The following is a 21,302-nucleotide window of genomic DNA, read 5'->3' on the forward strand; positions in this document are numbered from 1 at the left end:
TTCAGCTCAAAACTCCGTGATACTCATGGTTGGCCTGACAGCCCCCCGCTTACTTGTAGCGATTCCCTTCTATAGCTGCGCTCCGCTCCGCTCCGCTCCCAAACCTCGGTGCTGCTCACGGTTGGTCCGCGTGTGCGCACGTGTGTAATCCCCGTTGCCCGTAGCAACACCCCTTCCCAGTCCTGTGTGTGTGTGTGTGTGTGTAATCCCCGGTGCCATCTGTGACACCCCTCCCCCGCCTGGGCTCGAGGCCAGTGCGTGGCGCAGTGATGCGCGCGAGGACTCCGCTTCTTTGGGCCCGAACCGCGTGAGTACAGCGCACTTCGCTTCACACACGAAAACTTCCTCGTCTTTCCCCACGTAACACACTGCTGCCTCGACAACACTGAACATAGTTCCCGCCAGTTTGTAGAGCTGTTCCGTCCGCGCTCTTTCACGTAACGTTGTGTGCGGCGCGCATTATGTAGAACTACAATCCCCAGATGGCTTCTGTGTATGCGGGCAGGGGGCGCGCGTGCCTTGTTCGCTGTGCACACGCACGCATTTTCTGTTTTCAGAATCAGAATCAGAATCAGAATCAGAACGAGCTTTATTGCCAAGTATGTTCGCACATACAAGGAATTTGTCTTGGTGACAGGAACTACCACAGCACAGACAGAATGACAGTGACAAGACACAGATGAGAAGATAGAGTATGTGAGCAAGGGATAAAAAATATTTAAGAAATATAAAGTACCCAATATACAAAAATAGTACAAAAATAGTCGCTAGATACAAATGCAAGGGAGTGTAAGAGAAATGTGATAAATAGTTATAAATATAAATAGCATTATGTATTGCACGGTTTACTCTCTAGGGGAGAGATTTAGGTGTTCATGAGGTAGATGGCCTGAGGAAAGAAACTTTTCTTATGCCTGGCTGTCCTGGTGCACAGTGCTCTGTAGCGCCGGCCAGATGGCAAGGGTTCGAAGAGGAAGTGGCCTGGATGTGAGGGGTCTAGAATGATTTTGCTCGCCCTTTTACTGACTCTGGACGAGTGCAGTTCTTGGAGAGCTGGGGGGGATGTGCCGATGATTCTTCCGGCAGTCCGAACTATCCGCTGCAGTCTTCTGATGTCTGACTTCGTAGCTGAGCCGAACCAGACAGTTATAGAGGTGCAGAGGACGGACTCAATGACTGCAGAGTAGAATTGCAGCAGTAGCTCCTGTGGCAGGTTGAACTTCCTCAGCTGACGAAGGAAGTACAACCTCTGCTGGGCCTTCTTCACAATGGAGTCTATGTGGGGCTCCCACTTCAGGTCCTGTGAGATGGTGGTGCCCAGGAACCTGAATGACTCCACTGTTGCCACAGTGCTGTTCATGATGGTGAGTGGGGATAATGCTGAGGTGTTTCTCCTGAAGTCTACGATCATCTCCACTGTTTTGAGCGTGTTCAGCTCCAGGTTGTTATGACTGCACCAGACAGCCAGCTCTTGGACCTCCTGTCTATAGGCAGACTCGTCGCCATTCCGGATGAGGCCGATGAGTGTGGTGTCGTCTGCAAACTTCAGGAGTTTGACAGACGGGTCTTTTGCGGTGCAGTCGTTGGTGTACAGGGAGAAGAGCAGTGGGGAGAGCACACATCCCTGGGGGGCTCCAGTACTGATTGTGCGAGTTTCGGATGAGAATTTTCCCAGCCTCACTATCTGCTGCCTGTCTGTCAGAAAGTTGGTGATCCACTGACAGATGGAGGTGGGCACGGAGAGTTGGGTTAATTTGGACAGGAGGAGGTGTGGGATGATGGTGTTGAAGGCTGAGCTGAAGTCCACGAACAGGATTCTCGCATAAGTCCCTGGTTTGTCCAGATGTTGCAGAATGTAGTGCAGTCCCATGTTGACTGCATCATCCACAGACCTGTTTGCTCGGTAAGCAAACTGCAGGGGGTCCAGCAAGGGTCCAGTGATGTCTTTCAGGTAGTCCAACACCAGTTTTTCAAGTGACTTCATGACCACAGATGTTAAGGCGACAGGTCTGTAGTCATTAAGTCCTGTGATCTTGGGTTTCTTTGGGATGGGGATGATGGTGGAGCGTTTGAAGCAGGAAGGAACTTCGCACATCTCCAGTGATCTGTTGAAGATCTTTGCGAAGATAGGGGCCAGCTGGTCAGCACAGGTTTTTAGGCAGGCCGGTGAGACACCGTCTGGGCCTGGTGCTTTCCTTGTCTTCTGTTTGATGAAGACCCGATGCACCTCCTCTTCGCAGATCAAAGGTACAGGAGGGGGGGAGGTGGGGGTTACTTGAGTTGTTAAGTGATTGGTGGAGAGAGGGTCTGAATGGGTGTAGGGTGTGAGGCATGGTTTATCAAACCTGCAATAAAACTCATTCAAATCGTCGGCTAGTTGTTGAGTTGACACGGTGCCGGGGGGTGGTGTCTTGTAATTTGTGATGTCTTTCATGCCTTTCCACACTGACGCAGGATCGTTGGCTGAAAACTGTTTCTTCAGCTTTTCAGAGTAGTTTCTCTTAGCCACTCTGATCTCCTTTGCCAGTGTGTTTTTGGCCTGTTTATACAAGACTCTGTCCCCGTTCTTGTAGGCGTCTTCTTTGGCCTGACGAAGCTGTCTGAGTTTTGCAGTGAACCACGGTTTGTCATTGTTGTATGTTAAACGAGTCCTGGTAGGGATGCACATATCCTCGCAGAAACTGACATATGATGTTACAGAGTCTGTGAGCTCATCCAGATCGCTAGCAGCAGCCTCAAAAACACTCCAGTCAGTGCACTCGAAGCAGGCTTGTAAGTCCTGCTCTGCTTCCCCAGTCCATCTTTTAACAGTCCTTATTACAGGTTTAGCTGATTTCAGTTTCTGCCTGTAGGTCGGTATAAGATGAACGAGGCAGTGATCAGAGAGCCCCAAAGCTGCCCGTGGAACAGAGTGATATGCATCCTTTACTGTGGTGTAGCAGTGGTCCAAAATATTACTGTCTCTGGTGGGACATGTAATATGCTGTCTGTATTTTGGCAGTTCACGGGAGAGATTTGCTTTATTAAAGTCCCCGAGAATGATTATAACAGAGTCCGGGTGTTGTTGCTCTGTGTCAGTGATCTGGTCGCCCAGCTGCTGAAGCGCTGCGTTCACGCACGCTTGCGGTGGAATGTAAACACTTACGAGGATGAACGAGGAAAACTCCCGCGGCGAGTAGAAGGGCTTGCAGTTGATGAAGAGCGCTTCCAGGTCGGGACAGCACATCTTCTTCAACGCTGTTACATCTGTACACCACCTTTCGTTGATGTAGAAGCATGTCCCACCGCCACGTGATTTCCCCGCTGATTCCGCGTCGCGATCCGCTCTGAACAGCTGGAAGCCCGGCAGATGTAGCGAGCTGTCCGGGATGGCTTCATTCAGCCAGGTTTCCGTGAAACACAGAGCAGCAGAGTTGAGAAAGTCCTTGTTTCTTTGGGACAGGAGGAAAAGTTCGTCCATTTTGTTGGGTAAGGAGCGGAGGTTCGCCAGATGGATACTAGGCAGCGCTGTTCTAAAGCCGCGCTTTCGGAGCTTGACAAGCGCGCCGGCTCGCTTTCCGCGCTTGCGCGTCTTGGAGCGCTTGGAGCGCTTGAGCAGCGCCGCTGCACCTCCGACTACAATGTCCAGCAAAACGTCAGAAAAGTCGAAAACCGGTAAAATGTCGGGTGGTGTGTACTGCCGAATGTTCAGCAGTTCTTCCCTGGTAAAACTGATTGTCGGAGTATAACTAAAGACAGGGCAAACTAACAAAAATTATTTCTTGGGAAATAATACTGATAATAACACAATAAATTGTGGTCGGTGTTCACTGGCATTAAGTGCCAATAGAGAAAACAAAAATCACAGCTCTGGAATGATGTGTTCTGCATATATTATACTGTATTTTGTGTTATAACTGTCATAATAATAATAATAATAATAATAATAATAATAATAATAATAATAATATGGTTACTAAAAATCCCACTGTGTGTGAGTGACTTTGAGAAAGTGCCTTCACTGATGTATGGATGAGTGACCCATAGTAGTGTATCTAGCAGTGTAAAGTCACCGCGGTGAATGAGGTGTGTGGGCTCATAAGTTACACAGTGTTAATCGGAAGGTGTTTTAGAGACAAGTTTCTGCTGAAATGAATAATGTAAAGATAAATGACTAAACGTAATAATTGTAATTTAGTTGCTGTTTCTGTCTGGAGCAATTTACAGTAATTTGGACAAATAGTGTTTTTACCTCAGCAATTTAGGGTAACTGCCTCTCTGACAGGCCCAATGGTAGTATGAAGTAGTACAGCTTTTACCCTTTTAACCTTCAGGTTACCCAGACCCTTAACCATTGTGCCACCTGTTGGTTGACAGCATGTTGTTTTTTTTTTTTTTTGCTACCAGTGTAGAAATAGACACCAGAAATGTACTGGTAGTGACAGTGTAATGGAAATGGGGGTAAATGGACTGCTGTGGTGCATTGAAGAGTAACGTGCCAGAAAAGCACCAGGTGGCGTAGTGGTTACAGTTGTTGCTTTGCAGTCATAGGCCCTGGGTTCAAATCCCACCTCCTACTGTAGTACCCTTGATAAATTACCCAGCTGTATAAATGAGGAAATCAGTGTAAGTAGCTTAGTGAACAAACCTGTGTAAGTCATGTTTAGGAGAAGTCAGATAAATAATTAATATTTTTACTGTATCTCCATTGTGTATGAAATATAATAGTGCTTCTGGTTTTGAATGAATGCAGCGCCACACCTGTCACAGTCACAGTGCAAACAGCTGTCGCTTGGCCTAGCTGATGTGGCCCTTTATACACACACACACACACACACATATGTTGGCATGTGTTGCAGTTAAAAGGCGGAGAGCTGCAGTGCTCCGGGATGCCATGGACGGCGTGCAAACCAAGCCGATCCTTCAGATGGACGCCAACCACACAGAGGTACCGTGTGTTCCCTGGGAATCCTTCACCTGATTTAGATTCAGCAATAATAATAATAATAATAATAATAATAACAATGGGGCACTAGTGTGCTGTTTTATAGTTCGCATCTTCTTGTCAGTGAAGGTTGGTCACTGCAAAAAACATCATCAAGGGTTTCCTATAATGTCTTAGCATTATACTTGAACTTAATGGAGTTATTAAATAAACCACTGTTTACTTACCAGCTATATCAGCAAAGTTTGGAAATGCCAAAGATTGCAGTGTGGGCTGAATAAATAAGCATTTATATCCTATTTACATGTATGATCCCAAAAAAAAAAATCAGTCGCCAAGCAGTAGGTGTCAAGGGAACCATAGGAAAATAACTAGTTATAATTAAATAGGTTTACTATATCGATATTATTGCTTCAACTTAATGATTTATTGAATGTTCTTGCATGAGCAAAGTGATCACATTTAAGCTGCTGTTCCTCTGACTGGAATATGTTGCACTTGATGTATCTTTGGTTATGTGACAAACAAAATTTTATGCATCACACGTTAAAAAAAAGATCAGTTGGTTTATAGCATTTGAACATATTATTATTTATATTTATTCCATTTGTTATTGATTTTATTCTCCTTGGTTACTTCTTTCACACGTGCTCTAATTCTGTAACACTGTACGGTCCTATATTGTAACAATGTACATGAAAAAATCACACACACACACACACACACACATTTTCAGAACCGCTTGTCCCATCAAATTGTGTATTTTAGCTTTTCAGTACAGAATAATATTAGTCTTGATAGTCAATATTTTCTATTACATGTATAATCAAAAGGTGTCCTTCTCCTCCGTAGATCTGGACTGTTCTTGCTTCCTTTCAACAATATTTAACCAGACTGACTAATCTGTGTGCCATTGTTAAAGATGAGTTATTAAATATGGGTGTGAGAATGAGAGACAAAGTCAATACTGGACATGGGAAAACTGGCCTATTGGTCTAGTAAAACATGGTATCCAGTGTGATGGGGTGTCTCCCAGCCACCATTCGGTCAATGGTGCCGTTGTCCGCAGCGTGTGCCCTCATCCCTGCTGGTCACCTACGACCAGGACCGCTGCAGAGAGCAGATCGCCATCACGGCGACGCGCTCGGAGAGTCCCCCTGCCGCCGAGGAGACCGCGTCCCTCGTCCGCGATGCCGGCACCAACACGGATCCCGTTGGCTGCTGCGCCCGGATTCGAGAGGTCTGCCCGTGCCCCCCGCGGGGGCTCCTCGCCTCCCTCGTAACCAAAGGTAACTCTGGGTACCTCCAACCAGTATGTGCGGTGTCCATGGTCCTGGGATAGCGGCAGCGAGTATTAATGCACAATTGTCCCCGTTTCCCTCGCAGTGACCATGGCGGCGGTGCTCTTCGGCGTGGTCTGGTCCATCACAGAGAAGGAGTGTCTCCCGGGGGGCAGCCTCTTTGGCCTGGTGGTCCTCTTCCTCAGCGCTATGGTTGGCGGCAAGCTGGTGGCCCTGATCCGACTCCCCACGCTGCCCCCATTCCCCCCGCTCCTGGGTAGGTCCGGGTTCCGGGTACTCGTCCTGATCCATAGTGAGCTTCGGGGAGACACGTGACCGTGCCCTCGGGCAACGTTCGGTCATGATTTTTGAGACTGTTAAGAAGCATATTTTTATTTACTCATTGAGGGACGTACCACTCAGAGTAAACCAGAGGGCGTCAGCAGTGTGTTTTCACCAGCTGCCTATAGAACCTATAGGAAATACTGGTGTGGTCGCGCTAGATGTTGTGGTGAACTTTATGGAGCAGCTGGAAGATCAGGAGAAAAGTGAGTCAGGAGGGATGTGTTTTGTGAACCTTGTTGAACGTTGAGAGGGATTCAGCAGCTCCGAGGGACAGAGGGAGCTCATTGCACCACGTTGGAGCGAGAACTGAGGACCTTTGAGCTTTTGGTTTTGGACTTACTGCACAGTTGTCATAATGGGGTGTAGCGAGCGACCAGGTGCAGATCCTTTAACCGTTTGTAGGCTGTAACCAGGGTGTTGGCTGGAGTGTGTGGTCTGAAAAGCTTTTGTTTGAGGTCTCCAGGCTTATCTCTCTTCCCAGGCCCAGTGCATTATGGAATATGGTCATTATTATCATGCGCAAAGGGACTGCGTTTTGTTCTTTATCAAAACGGAACAACCGTTGCCGTCTCGGTTTGATGGCGTTACACAGCTGTTTGTGTTGGTGTGGCCTGGTCAGGGTACAAAGACTTTTCATTACCGCACAAATCCTTCCCTTCTGTAGGCAGCTGAACATATTGAGGGGTTCGACGTCGGAGAGGTTCGAGTCCCCTGTGTCTGGGCCCCTGATGTGGGTCTCGCTCCGTGACCTTGTTTTTCCCCTGCACAGGGATGCTCCTGGCCGGCGTCCTCCTCCGCAATGTCCCCGTGGTGACGGACGCCGTGTTCGTCGAGCCCAGGTGGTCGGCCGCGCTGAGGAACGTGGCGCTGGCGGTCATCCTGACCCGGGCGGGGCTCGGACTCGACGCCTCGGTGTGTGATCACCGCGTCCCGCCTTTATCGTCGACGTCTCCTTTACCGTGGTACCATCCTGTAGGGTGCGTGGAAGGGGAATTTCCGTGGCCTTACTGACTCGTTTGCCTTTCCTTGCTTGGTCACGAAGGCTCTCAAGAAGCTGAAGGCGGTGTGTGTGCGCGTGGCGGTCGGACCGTGCACCGTGGAGGCCAGCACGGTGGCAGTGGCCTCCCACTTCCTCATGGGGCTGCCCTGGATCTGGGGCTTCATCCTGGGGTGAGGACCACCACGCTTGGAGGAAGCAGGGCAGGCACCTGCTGTTGACCCCTGCCCCTTGACCGCTGACCTCTTCCCCCCGCCCAGGTTCGTGCTGGGAGCCGTGTCCCCGGCCGTGGTGGTGCCCTCCATGCTGCATCTGCAGAAGGAGGGATACGGCGTGGAGCAGGGCGTCCCCACTCTGCTCATGGCTGCCGGCAGCTTCGACGACATCCTTGCCATCACGGGCTTCACCACCTGCGTGGGCGTGGCCTTCGCCACAGGTACTCTCTCCAGCGCAGGTCCAGCAGTGATGTTTACAGAAGTCGAGATGGATGTGAAAAAGTGGCACCGGTGCTTCGCAGCTCCTGGGTTGTGGGTCTGGACATGGGTCTGGACGTGGGTCCGAATCCAGCTCATTCTGCGTGGGGTTTGCATGGGTTTCCTCAAGATGCTCTGGTTTCCTCCCACATTTCAAAGACATGTTTCAGGCAGATTGTTCACTCTAAATTGCCCTCAGTGCACGTGTGTATGTTACACTGCTCTGCTGTATAGATGACTGAATGATCATAGGTAAGTCGCCTTGGATACCCATTTACAGGACACTTAAATTTATTCATGTAATGGACACTTTCCATATCAACTATTCCATGTTTCACAACATGCTCAACACTCAAATATTTAAATGTTTCTGATGTTTGGTTGAGAACATTGTATGTCTTTTGGGATAGAGAAAATGTGCTACAATTTACTCTGAAACCTATGTAAATGTTATAAGTGACATCCAGTGCTGTGTGTTATTCTCGGTGTGGTTTTATTATTTTTACACACACACACACACACACACACACACACACACACGTCTACAACCGCTTGTCCCGAGCAGGGTCATGGGGAGCCAGAACCTAACCCGACAACACATGGTTTAAGGCTGGAGGGGGAGGGGACACACACAGGACGGGACGCCAGTCCATCGCAAAGCACCCCAAGCAGGACTTGAACCCCAGACCCACCGGAGAGCAGGACCTGGTCAAGCCCACTGTGCTACTGCACCCACGCTCATTTTTATTTTTTTCTTTTTTTTTTTTTAAAATTATATTTATTTATTTTTTTTGACTCTCTAGTGTTGAGGTGCAGGAGTATCGGAAATATAAATGTGTTTACATCGCAAAGCCAAACTTAGTCTCGAACCCCTGTGCATAAGGAGCGATGTAGAGCGAAAGTGCAGACTGCGGAAAAACGCATGGGTTCCCTCTCGATCGAGTGCCCTTCTTCTGGTTTTCTGCATCAGCCTTGAGTTATGCTACAGAAAGGACAGCGAAGGGACGGCAGAAGAAAAGCACTGTGTTGCATTCTTTGAATTTCCCTCCAGGGATCGCATTTACATTTATTTAGCTGTTGCTTTTCTCCAAAGCGCCTTACAGTGGTAGGGTTACAATTATTTACCCATTTATACAGCTGGGTGACTTTTACAGTATTAATTCAGGGAAAATACCTCGATCAAGGATTCTACAGCAATCTCTGCACGCAAAGGCAGCGGCTTTAACTGCTGCGCCACCCGCTGTTCTTCTCGGGTCGGTCTTGTGGCCGATGTGCATAAGAACAGAAACGGATGTTATTATCGGCAAATAAACAAATGGGTTTTTGGTTCTGGTCTGGACAGGTTGCCTGCAGAATGTGACCGCGACTTCTTCTTTTTTTCTGCCTGCTGTCTTCAAAACTTACTGTTTGTTGCATTAACACTGTTGGTTTTAATGGATCAGCAGGTCCTCTTGTGTGTGTGTGTGTGTGTGTGTGTGTGTGTGTGTGTGTGTGTGTGTGTGTGAGAGTGAGAGAAATGCTCTCAGACAGTTCTCAGAAACTTTTTTTTCTTACCATATAGCTCATTTCCAATGCAAAAGCAACACTGCGGTGCAGTCCTCCCCAGTGCTGTTCTGCAACACTGTGCAAGTGTAAACAAAGGGGAAGTCGTTGGAACGGTATGACCCTCGCACAGGAAGGAGGTCCTGACAGTCGGGTGTTAAATCCTGTAACTCTTGGTGCTAAAAACGCAAAGTCAATCCCACGCTGCTCGTGCTCCGTTAACTGTCTGTGTGGTGTGTGTTGTGTCGAACCCTTTCCCCCTGGCTCCTCCCTCTGTAGGGTCCACCTGGTACAACGTGCTCAGGGGGGTCCTGGAGGTGGCGGGGGGCATTGCCTTAGGGGTCATTCTGGGCTTCTTCATCCGCTTCTTCCCCAGTAAAGACCAGGTGAGAGTACTCACGGCGGTCTCTCTGTGTGTGTGTGTGTGTGTGTGTGTGTGTGTCACTGATGGCTGACCCTGCTATGTCTCCTGCAGAAGGACCTGGTGGCCACGCGCTCCTTCCTGCTGCTCGGACTCTCAGTCTTCTCCGTGTTCGCCAGCGGAGTGGCTGGCTTCCCCGGCTCGGGTGGTCTCTGCGCCCTCGTTCTGTCCTTCCTGGCTGGACTGGGCTGGGGAGGGTCAAAGGTCAGCCCCTTGGCGAATGCTGCGATGGTTCCGCACACAGACAGGTTTCCCATGAGCCCCTGAGAGCTGCCAGTAAGATGTAGTGTTGAAACAGCTATGATCACAGTGTGAAACTTCATGATACGAGCTGATGACCACAAGTGGGGGGGTGTTTCTGATTAACCCGTGTGACTGTGAAAAGGAACCTGCTTTAATATTCCTGTTGTTGAACACACACACACACACACACACACACACACACACACACACACACACACACACACACCCTCGTACACTCCCCAATTCCCTATGTTTCATAACCAACCAATTTCAACAACCGTTTGTCCCGAGCGTGGTCGCGGCGAACCGGAGCCTATCCTGGAGACCTTGGGTGTAAGGCTGAAGGGTGGGGGGTGGGCACACCCTGGATGGGACGCCAGTCCATTGCAGGGCTACAGCTAGTTACCCAGGCACACAGCTGGGTGAAGGTACTGGAGCAATTGCAAGGTAAGCACCTTGCTCCCGGGCACTACAGGCGGAGGCGGAGACTGAACCGGCAACCTTGGGGGCCAAACGCAGCCGCTCCAACCACGACGCCACCATCCGTCCTTGCATCATAAACACACACACACATTTTCAGAACCGCTTGTCCCATACGGGGTCACGGGGAACCGGAGCCTACCCGGCAACATAGGGCGTAAGGCTGGAGAGAGGTAGGGGACACACCCAGGACGGGACGCCAGTCCGTCGCAAGGCACCCCAAGCGGGACTTGAACCCCAGACCCACCGGAGAGCAGGACTGCAGTCCAACCCACTGCGCCACCGCGCCCCCGCATCATAAACAATTGGACATAAATAGAACAGTCTATAAATAAACAAATGTAATAACACTCAGGAGGGGTGGGCAGCCACTGGGAAATCTTTTGTTTTCCTCTCCTCAACTGCCACCTGCCTTACTGTACAGTAAACTATAACAGTAACTGTAGCGTCACGCCCTGGACCTTTTACAGTAATTTTTACTGATCACGGGTGAAAAGAGCGCTCTGTAAAAATAAATATGTAATAACAGCAATAACCCATTGACCTACAAGTATTATTCTGTTTACTGTACAGAGCTGCTGCTGATACAATGTGTGCGCCAGGGGCTGCTCGGTCTGTCTGTAAGAGATCTTCGGTCCAGCACCCCTACCTGACTCCACCACCCATTGATTCCACTCAACCTGTTTGACTCAATTTTTTTGTTTCGGAGTAATCACCAGTGCACCGAGGCCTGTAAAACCAGGTGGCTCAGCAGCAGGCCTCCGCTGGGTAAATCCACTGAAATTCAGTTTGTCATTCAACGTCCAAATACACTCAAGTACTCATATAACAGGTTCTCGTACACCGAAAAACCGCTTCGGTGGATTACGAAAATACGTATTCGTCCTTCTTCATGCAACGGGCTCATTATTCTGCACTGGGGCCATTTCACTTCCACAACGGATATGCAACCCAGGTGGATTTTATGCATCCTTCGTAACAGAACCAACCAGTGTATAGCACCTACTTTCTATTACACTGACACTGCTAACCAATCACAACATTACATCACGGTAAATACAATATCAAATCTGAATTAGCTGATTCAGTTCTGTCATTACCATTAATTTTTTTTAGCTCATGCTTTTCTCCAAAGCAACTTACAGTGATTTACTCATTTATATGGCTGGGTCATTTTTACTGGAGCAATTTCGGGTTAGTATCTTGGCCAAAGGTGCCGGAGCAGGATTAGAAATCAAACACTCAGCACAGTGATTGTGTGTTTTGTGGAGTGAAACATACAGAGTGTGATCTCGTGAACTTCTTTCTTCATATCATAAACATGTTCCAACATAAATTTGAGCCAAATTATTAAATTGTGCCTCGTACCCTGCCCTTCTGGGCTAGACTCTGGACCGCCGTGACCCTGCACTGGATTATCTCTTACTGGTAATGCATGAATTCATAAAAATGTAACACTAAAATACAAGGTAGAAATCATTTTTGTTACACATTATAAAATGTGTTAATCAATTATCATAGTGGCCAAAAACATTTTTTATTTTGGTCTTTAATTTGGTGTTCAAGTGAGATTTTTTTTTGCCCAGGAACCATTTTTTTTTCCATAATAAATAATGATAATTTGCGTAATGGAACAATTGAACTTTGCACACACTCACGTGGACGTGTCCTGTGCGCACCTGTCCAGGCTCCTGTGGAGGACGTGGTTGGGAGGACCTGGGACGTCTTCCAGCCCCTTCTGTTTGGCCTCATCGGGACGGAAATCACCATCTCGTCCCTCAATCCACTGACAGTAGGTGAGGCCTTAAGTATTTGTCGACTCGGGACGCTTTCGAAGTTTAATACCGTAAACTTGCACCAATTTACACCGTCATATTTGGTATAGTTTACCCTGCTCAAGATATACTCGTCAAGCACAACCTCCCAACACTGGAGTCGACTCATCGCTGCGAAGTAACCTAGCTGTGCTGAATCGGAAGGTTTCCTCGACATGCAGTTGTAGAAGTGGATGCAGTAGGGAGCCGAGTGTTTTGCGGGGGGTAATAAGACGGTGTGTGTATGCAAATGAGCATGCGCCCTACTGTCTGCGCAGGCCTTGGCATGGCAGCCCTGTCCATTGCGCTCACTGTGCGGGTCCTCTTCACCTTCATCGTGGTGCTCTTCGCTGGCTTCAGCTTTAAGGAGAAGATTTTCATCGCCCTGGCATGGGTCCCCAAGGCCACCGTGCAGGTGGGACTCGCACCGATGACTGGCGTGAACACTGTACCATGCCGCTCTGGAAATTTTACATTTGTATGACATTTTTTCATTTAGCTGCTGCTTTTCCCCAAAGTTACTGACAATTATTTGGCTATTTATAAAGTAATTTTTACTGTTATCAAGCCAGGGTACATTCCTTGATCAAGGGTAATACAGCAGGAAAGGGGATTCGAACCTGGGTCCTTCAAATGGAAGGACCGACCTCAAATCATTTCACTACCAGCTGCGCTAAGTGCTAATAGTCATAATAATATTAATAATGATAATGATTGCAGTGTATTTTGGTACTGGTGCCAGTATGTACTGCGGTAAAATTCCCAACTTGTGATGAAATTTTGGTAAACCTATAAAAATGCGTCTTCGTAAAAATGTTTTCCAACTATGATCAACAAGAACAAACGTAAAGCTGCACTGTTTTCAAAGTTTTTTTAAAAAATTATGCAGTAAATATAAAATGTTATTTTCGTCGAATACTTCGGAGTGTGTTTTGAAATTGCTCAAATGTGCGTGTGGGGTTTTTCTTCCGGCACAGGGCTTTGGCGATGTTTTCTCTTGTTTGCGAGGGCATCCGAAATCTACAATGACCTGGTTCCCATCCCTTTCCCCCCATCTTTATCTACTTTCCCCCGACCCCGCCGTGCCCCATCCAGGCGGCCATCGGCTCCACGGCTCTGGACATGGCTCGCAAGCGGCAGAACGCGGAATTCGAAGGCTACGGCATGGATGTGCTCACGGTTGCCGTCCTCTCCATCCTGGTCACGGCACCGGTGGGGGCCCTGCTCATCGGCTTGACCGGCCCCCGGCTGCTGCGGAGGCCCAAGGACCCTGAGTGGAGGACCAGTCGCCCCGAGGGTAAGCCCGCCACGCATTCCCCACCGCTCCAAGGACACCTTCCTCGTACCTTACTCCCAAAAACACCAGACTTTAGTGTACAATGGTTGTAGCCAAACCCCAGCTGAGTCCCTTATCAGATGCTTCTCTTCAAAAAATAATATTAAATAATATTCTTCTACTTACACTGATTCACCCATTTATACAGCTGGGTAATTCTTACTGTATTAATTCAGGGGAGGTGCTTTGATCACGGGTACTACAGCAGGAGGTGGCATTCGAACCTAGGTCCTTCGAGTGCAATGTGGCGGCTATAACCACTGCCTGCGCTCTCCATTCAGTATCTTGTGTGTGTGTGTGAACGTGATATGATATGCGGTCAAATTTGCTGATACGGTACATAGTGGGAGCACTGTTCCTTCGGGAATTTGCATGCCGTAGAGCCGCACAATGGCGCGGTTGTTTGGTTGCAGGATTTTTACACAGAAACGGGCTGTCGACAGACGTCCCTGTCGTAATAACCAAATCCGCACCCTGTAGAGGTACATGCAAAGGAAATATGGATCAGGAGCTCTGATCTAGGAGTCAGACTCATGATTTCGCCTTGTTCTTCTGTCCTGTTTATTCTATTACAATATAAATGTTGTTCATCTTGCAAATGACTATGATAAAACACAGTACAACAGAACTTGCAGGTGCATACAGTGTAGAGGGTGCACTGCACAGTATTCACATATCCAGAGCGCAATCTTAGTTGCATGACTCCCCAATTTAAACCTCTGAATCCAGAAATCCGATGGCAGCGTCCTCCTGTCTGGGGAACCAGGCCATTGTCACAAAGAATTTTACTGAATTTTCTTTTTTTTTAAATTGACGGTGAAGGTCCTGGCGTTTCCTTGCCTAAAAAGAGCAGCGATAATAATAATGATGAGTGCGGCCACGTTGTTAAGAGTGTTTCGTTGAAACTCTTGCTCTAGATGCAGGCTGGCAGAGGGGGGTCCCACCTTCTCCACCGCCCGTCACGTACGAAAGCTCCATCTGAGGGCAAAGCAGAGAAGCTGCACTGCAGGAACGAGAGCCCCCTGTGACCGGGGAGGGAATCTGGTCACATCTGAGGAGGAACTAGAGGTGTCACCTCCAAGGTTTGCTTTTCACTGGCAGTGAAGTTATTTTTTTTCCTTCTCAATTTACTTATTAAATACAATGAATACATTTTTCAGGACATCTGAGAAACTGCATTTTAAAAAGTCGTTTTTCATTTGGACTCCTCCTTCAAGCCAAATATGTCGGAACTGTTACAATAAGCCAATCGTTATCATATTCCATTTTCCGTGGATTTTTTTTTTTTATATAAATATGCAGGCTGTTGGCAACATGGAACAGTGGACTTTGGCTTTTTGTAAAGAGTCTGAGTCAGTCTAGACTCTTCTGGTCATTTTGGTCCAGCAGTCCTGCGTTTGTCTTTGCAGCGACCCCTAAACGGCCGATTCCTTCGCTGAGCCGCTATCCTGTTGGGTTGTTTGGGGTTTCGGGAAGCTCATTTCTACATTGAAAAGTGTGAAGGTTAACCTGGGGTTCAAAATGGGGAAAATCCAAGGAAAAGCCAAAAGGAAGCAGCAGCTTTAATCACAATACCACAGTAAAACCCTACTGATAGCTGCTGCTTCCATTACAGGTGGTGCTTGACTTAAGATGAGGTTCCGTCCCAATGACACAAACCCCTTATAATGTATTATGTAAACCATAAGATTTAGAAACCACTGACATGTAGAAATGCTTCTATATATTGTTATATTTTCCACTCATTTTCACTTTTTCATATTAACACTAATATAGCATCAGAATAATTTTAATTATTATATTCAGTTAACATTAAAGCCTGTATTTTCACAGTGCAGTATTATTCTCCTTTCATTTATAGATCTATTTTCTTTTCCTTGTTTATGCATCACCAAAACACACACTTTTTCACTTGTTAGCCATTAAAAAACGTAATTTTAATTGAATTGCACACATTCTTTGTAAATAAAACAAATCGCAGTCACTGCTGGACACCTCATACGCTAAACGAGGACAAATGTTACGACCATACATTGGGACTTAAATAATATGCTGTACTAGTATAGAACAATAATAATCACTGCTAAACACCCAAACACTGACCGAGACCTAATAAATAACACAGATATGGCAGCTCGGCCAGCTGAGATTATCGTACAGCGGTTGTCGTTAGATATTATGATCAAATGTATAATATAATGTATAATGTTTATAATAATGTTATAAATAATACAATAAGGTTAATAAGATGACCGTCGTAAGTTGCATATTTCGTAAGTGGAGGACCCCATATATTAAGGTCACTTCTGCAGAGTGTTGAGAGTGTAGCTTGTGATGAATGTTACACTAAGAGAGCAGTATTGTTTCGTTTGTACTGTAGACTTTTACATGTGTTGTGCTTGAATACATGTTGTGTCCTGGTTCAGGTGAACGGGTTCAATGTTTACAAGTGATGCTCAGGTAGATATTGTCTGTAAAAATTGAGTATTTTTTCCAAAAAGCACTTATATTTAGCTGATGCTTTTCTCCAACGTACATTACGTTATTTAGCATTTAAACAGCTGGGTAATTTTACTGGAGAAATTCAGGGTACCTTGTTCAAGGGTACTACAGCTGGAGGTGGGATTTGAACCTGCAACCTTTGGTTCTAAAGGCAGCAGCTCTAAGCACTATACTATACTTCTAGCTGTCAAGAGAGGTGATTGAACACTTTTTTTACACTACAAAAGCAGAGCAAAAATACGATGCTGAAGTTTTATTCACATTCGATATATTTTATGTTCGTTTGTTGTTTTGATTCTCCAGAAAATGAGTCGTTCCACAGAAAATGTTTTTCATCTGTTTGACTCTCTTGTGGCAACATGGTGGCACAGCAGGTAAAACTAGTGCTTCGCAATTCCTAAGCTACTCGATGGGTGTGGGGTTCAAGTCCAGCTGTGGGGGGGTGAGGTTGGGTTCGGTTCTCCGTCTTGTACGTTCACGCGGTTTCCCTTGGAACCCACGAGTGAGACGCCATGGTACTTCCATCCATGATGCCCTCAAAGGCCTGTGTTGTGAAGTAGCATTTTTTGTTTATATTATGACCACATGTATTGTGTTTTTTTTAACCTGTACAGCAAAGTAAATAAATACATCCTAATGACTTATTTAACCAAGCATAGCAGTATGTGAAAGGCTCAAGTGGACACCAAGGAGGGACCAGGATCAGTCTGTCCTGGGATTTTGCCCAGGAAGATGGGGGGGGAGAGAGAGAGAGAGAAAGAGAGACATAAATAGTCTGCTATGGACGCTGCTCCAGAAAGGGTGCGAAAGGTGAAGAGAAAATGTTAAATGTCGAGTCAAGTGTGGCGTGGGAGGGCCAAGAGCACAGAAGGACAGTACGAGCTGCTATGGGGACGAGGAGACGAACGCCATCATTTGAAAACGTATCTCTGCTCCTGCATTTTTAATCTTTAGGTGTCTTGGAATTCAAATCCAATGTAAATTAGCTTCCTTTAGTGAAGAAAAAGAGGTGGGGGTGAAAAAAAAAGAAAAACAAACTGAGAAGAAACAGAGAGCAAAGGCACTGACAGTTACACACCTGTACTGCTGTCACACGCAAGAAGCAGCGAAGGACACTAATGAAGTTGCATATGTTGAAGTTTAATACAATAGAAAATAATGTGCAGAAATATGAAACGGTAGCGTAAGAAAGAGGTGTTACAAACGGCTGCGACACTACAGAACATCAGTATGTGAAACAAATTAAGGCTACATGACGAAAGACGGGAAATGGGAGCGCCTTCGCTTCCAAAAAACGAACAGCAAGGTATGTTCCACATGTGCGAAAAACAAGATGAGTTTATGTGGATTTTAAGTCCCAAAAGAAAAAACAAACAAAAAAAGTCAAAACACAACAAGAAGAGGTGGAAAGACAACCAGGGCTGGCTTCCCTCGGGCTGCACGGCCACATCACAGATGCTGAAGGATGCCTTGGTCCGGGTTCGAGCCCAGTGTGCCTTCAGATGAGCTCGGTGACAGGACACACAATTTTTCTGACATTTTAGTAATACTATTGTGTGGAGGGGGGAGGGGGAAACAACTACAAACAAGGGCATTACTTAGAACTGAAATATCTGTATTCGTTTCTAGTTCTCCAAGGAAACGGGGCACACAAAGTCCGTTCCCTTAACGACGACTGCAGCGTCAAGCGCGCGTTTTGGATCAAGCCGGGTTGCATCCACACAAGGCGCAGCTCTCGAACCCTGGACATCAATCCAGCACAGCCGTGAAACGTGGCTCCCCTCCAACAGGCTCTGGCAGACACTCACTTCACCGGAAAAAAGAACGTGGAAGTCCTCCTCCTCCTCATCATCATCATCATCATCATTTAAACAATGGGAAGCGCGAGGAGCTTCAGAGCCTTTTTTTGACCAACGCTCCTCAGTTGCACTTTACTACTTATAATGTTACCTTATAAATGTATGTTTGTGTTCTTCAGAAACCTGCTTACTGACAACTGGACCGAACCCAATGTGATAAATTGAGAAGACACATTTATCCAACTGAAATGTGTGAAAACACACTACGGAAAATGGTAACACACCCAACCGCCCCACAAAAAAAAGATGATTAAAAATAACTAAAAGCTGTCCAAGGCAGAATCCGATGACCAGCCCTGCCCCACCGGAAAGTGACGGATTATAGAATTTTCTTCTTCAGTATTAGTGGGCCCACGTTGTCGCCCGTCAACTCGTTGTGCTTGATGTGCGATTTATCGCACACAGGAAACTGAAACCGGAAACAAATCATTTATAAATAGCTGATAAAAGCAGTAATTACTGAGAATTTTTTTACAGTGCAAAGAGCTTCTGCCTAAACATCAAGAGTGGCGATTCGTGCTTGACCTTTGACCTCTGCAGGGGCTGAATGGTGCCCGATAAGGGCGTCCTCATGTGGTCTGCGGTCAACGCACAGCCTCTTACCGTTTTGGAGCGCCAGCATCGACAGTAGCAGGCACTGGGGCTCTTCAGGTCCTCAATGTCTATCTCGTTCACCACCTTGGGGTTCTCCTTCTGGATCTTCAGGTTGATGAGGCTGTCCTTCTGCTTCCTCTTCTTGGGCAGGAAAGGCCGGATGGTGAGGTAGCCCAGCAGGGCCAGGATGCCCAGCAGGGGCAGCAGCCGGAGCCAGTCTGAAACTGCGAGATACCGGGGGCCGGGTGAGCAGCCGAGAAGGAATGCACGCGATGGCCGGCCCAACATGGTCAGCGTGCTCGACGCCGGGAGACAGCACGGTCGGCGCTCAATCGCGGGTTACCTCCAGCCAGTCTCAGGTCACAAAAATTTACAGCAGCCAATCCTGAAGGTTCTAAGGGACCTTCTCATCCAAAGCACCTTCAACTGGACAATGTCCTGTTTTTACCCTTGTTTTAAAGTCACTGCTCAGCACTTTTGGGTTTATAAAGAAGGAAATAAAACAAAAATATCACCACTTGTTAAATGCCCACTGGGTTCCATTTATATGCAAATAGGAAGGGCAACTTAACATGAAATTAAATTCAGTTCAGTTACTATTGCTAGTCGTGCTTAAACAGAACCAGCGTGGTCCAAAACTGGTAGAAACATGGCCCCTAGTAACTCGGTCGCAAGCTGGAGTCGGCAGTGCGTAAAATAGCATTTAGAGGTACCCTGTACTCCGTTTCCCCTGCTTTTTCAATCAAAAGTGTATTTATGAAAACAAGACACATAAAAAGAGGAAACTGCTGAATCATGGTGTTGCGCAACTCCTCTGTGTTCAGCTGCAAATTTGTGGCTTTTACCATGAGAACCGCTGACATTATAATCACCTTTACGTCTCTTCTGGGAACGTGGCATCTGAAGAGCACAAGACAGGGACTAGAATTAACGCCCAAGTGCTGGGTGGTCTTTGCATAGCTGACATTGCTTATCGTGCGCCGATGTTCTCGGGTGACAAATAAAATGTTATCAAGGTTGAGTAATTATTCAAATCGAGATGCGATCAGCAGACCTTGATTGAGAAGCTTCATGCAGCTTTGCTGCAAAGATGACTTTTAAAGCCATCTCTGTCGCGAGGTAGGATTTTAACCACCTCGGCTTCTTGAGACGATTCCTTTCACTGCTCATTTCTGTTTAAAGTGACCGCTGCATCCAGGCCTCTTGGGGTCAAGTGACAGTCAGACCCAACGAAGACCTGATGATCTAAACTGGAAGCCCAAGAAAAAGAAAACGCCGTGGGTGATTCCTCAAGAGCGACAGTCAAAGCCACGAGCAGCGGCGCTCGTGCTATTAAACACCAGCGAGTTGACGTCGACCACATATGCAAAGTCCTTCCAGAAAGTTCTGTCCTCCGCTTGTGTCCATAGTTAGATCCGACAACCATCTGTTTGTTTCCCCCGGTTGTCCATGCCATGGTGTCCTTTTAGAAGCCGCTTCCAGCAGAACAGGTAAAAGGAGTCCACATTTTTCCAGTCCTGGGACACTTCTTTAGATTTATATATAGAGACTTTTTTTTTTTTTATATGGACTTCTTATTCTCCAGACCAGCACTGATCCACTGTCAGTCACCATGACTTCTGGTGCCACCTCACACTTCACGCAGGGAATATCTCATATTCCATACACACATAATTTACGGATGCAGTTTGCATGGCTACACTAATCAAACCCCAGTTCCTCAGCTGAAGTGAAAGTAAAACAACTTATTTTTATTCTCCCCTTCACTAGCTGTTCAAGTTTTTTTTTTTCTCTCCTTTAATGCAGAGCTATTGAAGAAAACTCAGTGAAATATTTAATGAAATCATCCATTTCCTTTAACGTGTGACAGAAGTTATTATTTTTTTAACCTGTTATTCAGCTCATGAGTGTAAGACTAAGTAAGAAGAGCAAATTATGTAGCAAGTGAGCCGGCTCTTCAAAGAAGTCATGGATAAAAAAAGGGAACTTATGAATAAACACCGTCGACGTCGTCTTACTTACTACTTACCTGTGAGCCGCGTGAAACCGCCGATGGTTTCTGGCAAAGGCAGCTTTTTGAGGTAGGCTGGGAGCTGCACTTTGATGATCTTCGCAATGCTTTCCAGCACCATCTTGAATGAAGATGCAGCCAGTTTTGAATTCACTACAGAGGCATATTTCCTGGGGGGGCGCCGTCGTACGTCGCGGCGTACGTTACGCAGCGCGGCCCGAAGGCGGGAGAATGTAAGAAGTATCGTAAACTCGTTCTAGAATAGAGCTAACTCGTTTTTGTGACGTCTCGTTTCTTAGCCAATGGCCGTCGGGAGAGCTGGTGTTTTCTAACTGGCCAAAACAAACTTGCGTCATTTTGTAGTTCGGAGTAATTTTTTTTTTTGTAGTTCAAGTGTGGGAATACGCGTGAAAGGGATGCATGGGGGGTGCGGTGGCGCAGTGGGTTGAACCGCAGTCCTGCTCTCCGGTGGGTCTGGGGT

At 46.9% G+C, this 21,302-nt stretch overlaps 2 protein-coding genes across 2 annotated transcripts; one reads left to right on the top strand and one right to left on the bottom strand.

The window, feature by feature from the left end:
- The first annotated feature begins 197 nt into the window (after window positions 1-197).
- Window positions 198-14,992, top strand: LOC108924592 (sodium/hydrogen exchanger 9B2). Its single transcript, XM_018736100.1, has 13 exons — window positions 198-307; window positions 4,839-4,927; window positions 5,994-6,213; window positions 6,311-6,481; window positions 7,319-7,461; window positions 7,592-7,719; window positions 7,807-7,982; window positions 9,841-9,947; window positions 10,037-10,186; window positions 12,393-12,501; window positions 12,798-12,934; window positions 13,615-13,816; window positions 14,773-14,992. Exons 2-13 carry the CDS (start codon window positions 4,874-4,876, stop codon window positions 14,835-14,837), a joined length of 1,662 nt encoding a protein of 553 aa, XP_018591616.1. The 5' UTR covers window positions 198-307; window positions 4,839-4,873; the 3' UTR covers window positions 14,838-14,992.
- A 2,484-nt stretch (window positions 14,993-17,476) lies between these two features.
- On the bottom strand, window positions 17,477-21,035 carry cisd2 (CDGSH iron sulfur domain 2). The gene is made up of 3 exons (XM_018736101.2): window positions 20,840-21,035; window positions 18,820-19,034; window positions 17,477-18,625 (listed from the first exon to the last, which is right to left on the bottom strand). Exons 1-3 carry the CDS (start codon window positions 20,940-20,942, stop codon window positions 18,536-18,538), a joined length of 408 nt encoding a protein of 135 aa, XP_018591617.1. The 5' UTR covers window positions 20,943-21,035; the 3' UTR covers window positions 17,477-18,535.
- Window positions 21,036-21,302: the final 267 nt, after the last annotated feature.

The sequence above is a fragment of the Scleropages formosus genome, chromosome 16 (assembly GCF_900964775.1).
Source record: "Scleropages formosus chromosome 16, fSclFor1.1, whole genome shotgun sequence".
Classification (NCBI taxonomy): Eukaryota; Metazoa; Chordata; class Actinopteri; order Osteoglossiformes; family Osteoglossidae; genus Scleropages; species Scleropages formosus.

Bases quoted from the DNA above. Each gene is read 5' to 3' on its own strand.
- cisd2 (XM_018736101.2), bottom strand. From the start codon at position 20,942: ATGGTGCTGGAAAGCATTGCGAAGATCATCAAAGTGCAGCTCCCAGCC. The intron at 19,035-20,839 runs GTAAGTAGTAAG...GGTATCTCGCAG, and splicing joins CGGTTTCACGCGGCTCACAG to TTTCAGACTGGCTCCGGCTG. The intron at 18,626-18,819 runs GTAAGAGGCTGT...TTCCGGTTTCAG, and splicing joins GATGCTGGCGCTCCAAAACG to TTTCCTGTGTGCGATAAATC.
- LOC108924592 (XM_018736100.1), top strand. From the start codon at position 4,874: ATGGACGGCGTGCAAACCAAGCCGATCCTTCAGATGGACGCCAACCAC. The intron at 6,214-6,310 runs GTAACTCTGGGT...TTTCCCTCGCAG, and splicing joins CGCCTCCCTCGTAACCAAAG to TGACCATGGCGGCGGTGCTC. The intron at 9,948-10,036 runs GTGAGAGTACTC...TGTCTCCTGCAG, and splicing joins TCTTCCCCAGTAAAGACCAG to AAGGACCTGGTGGCCACGCG.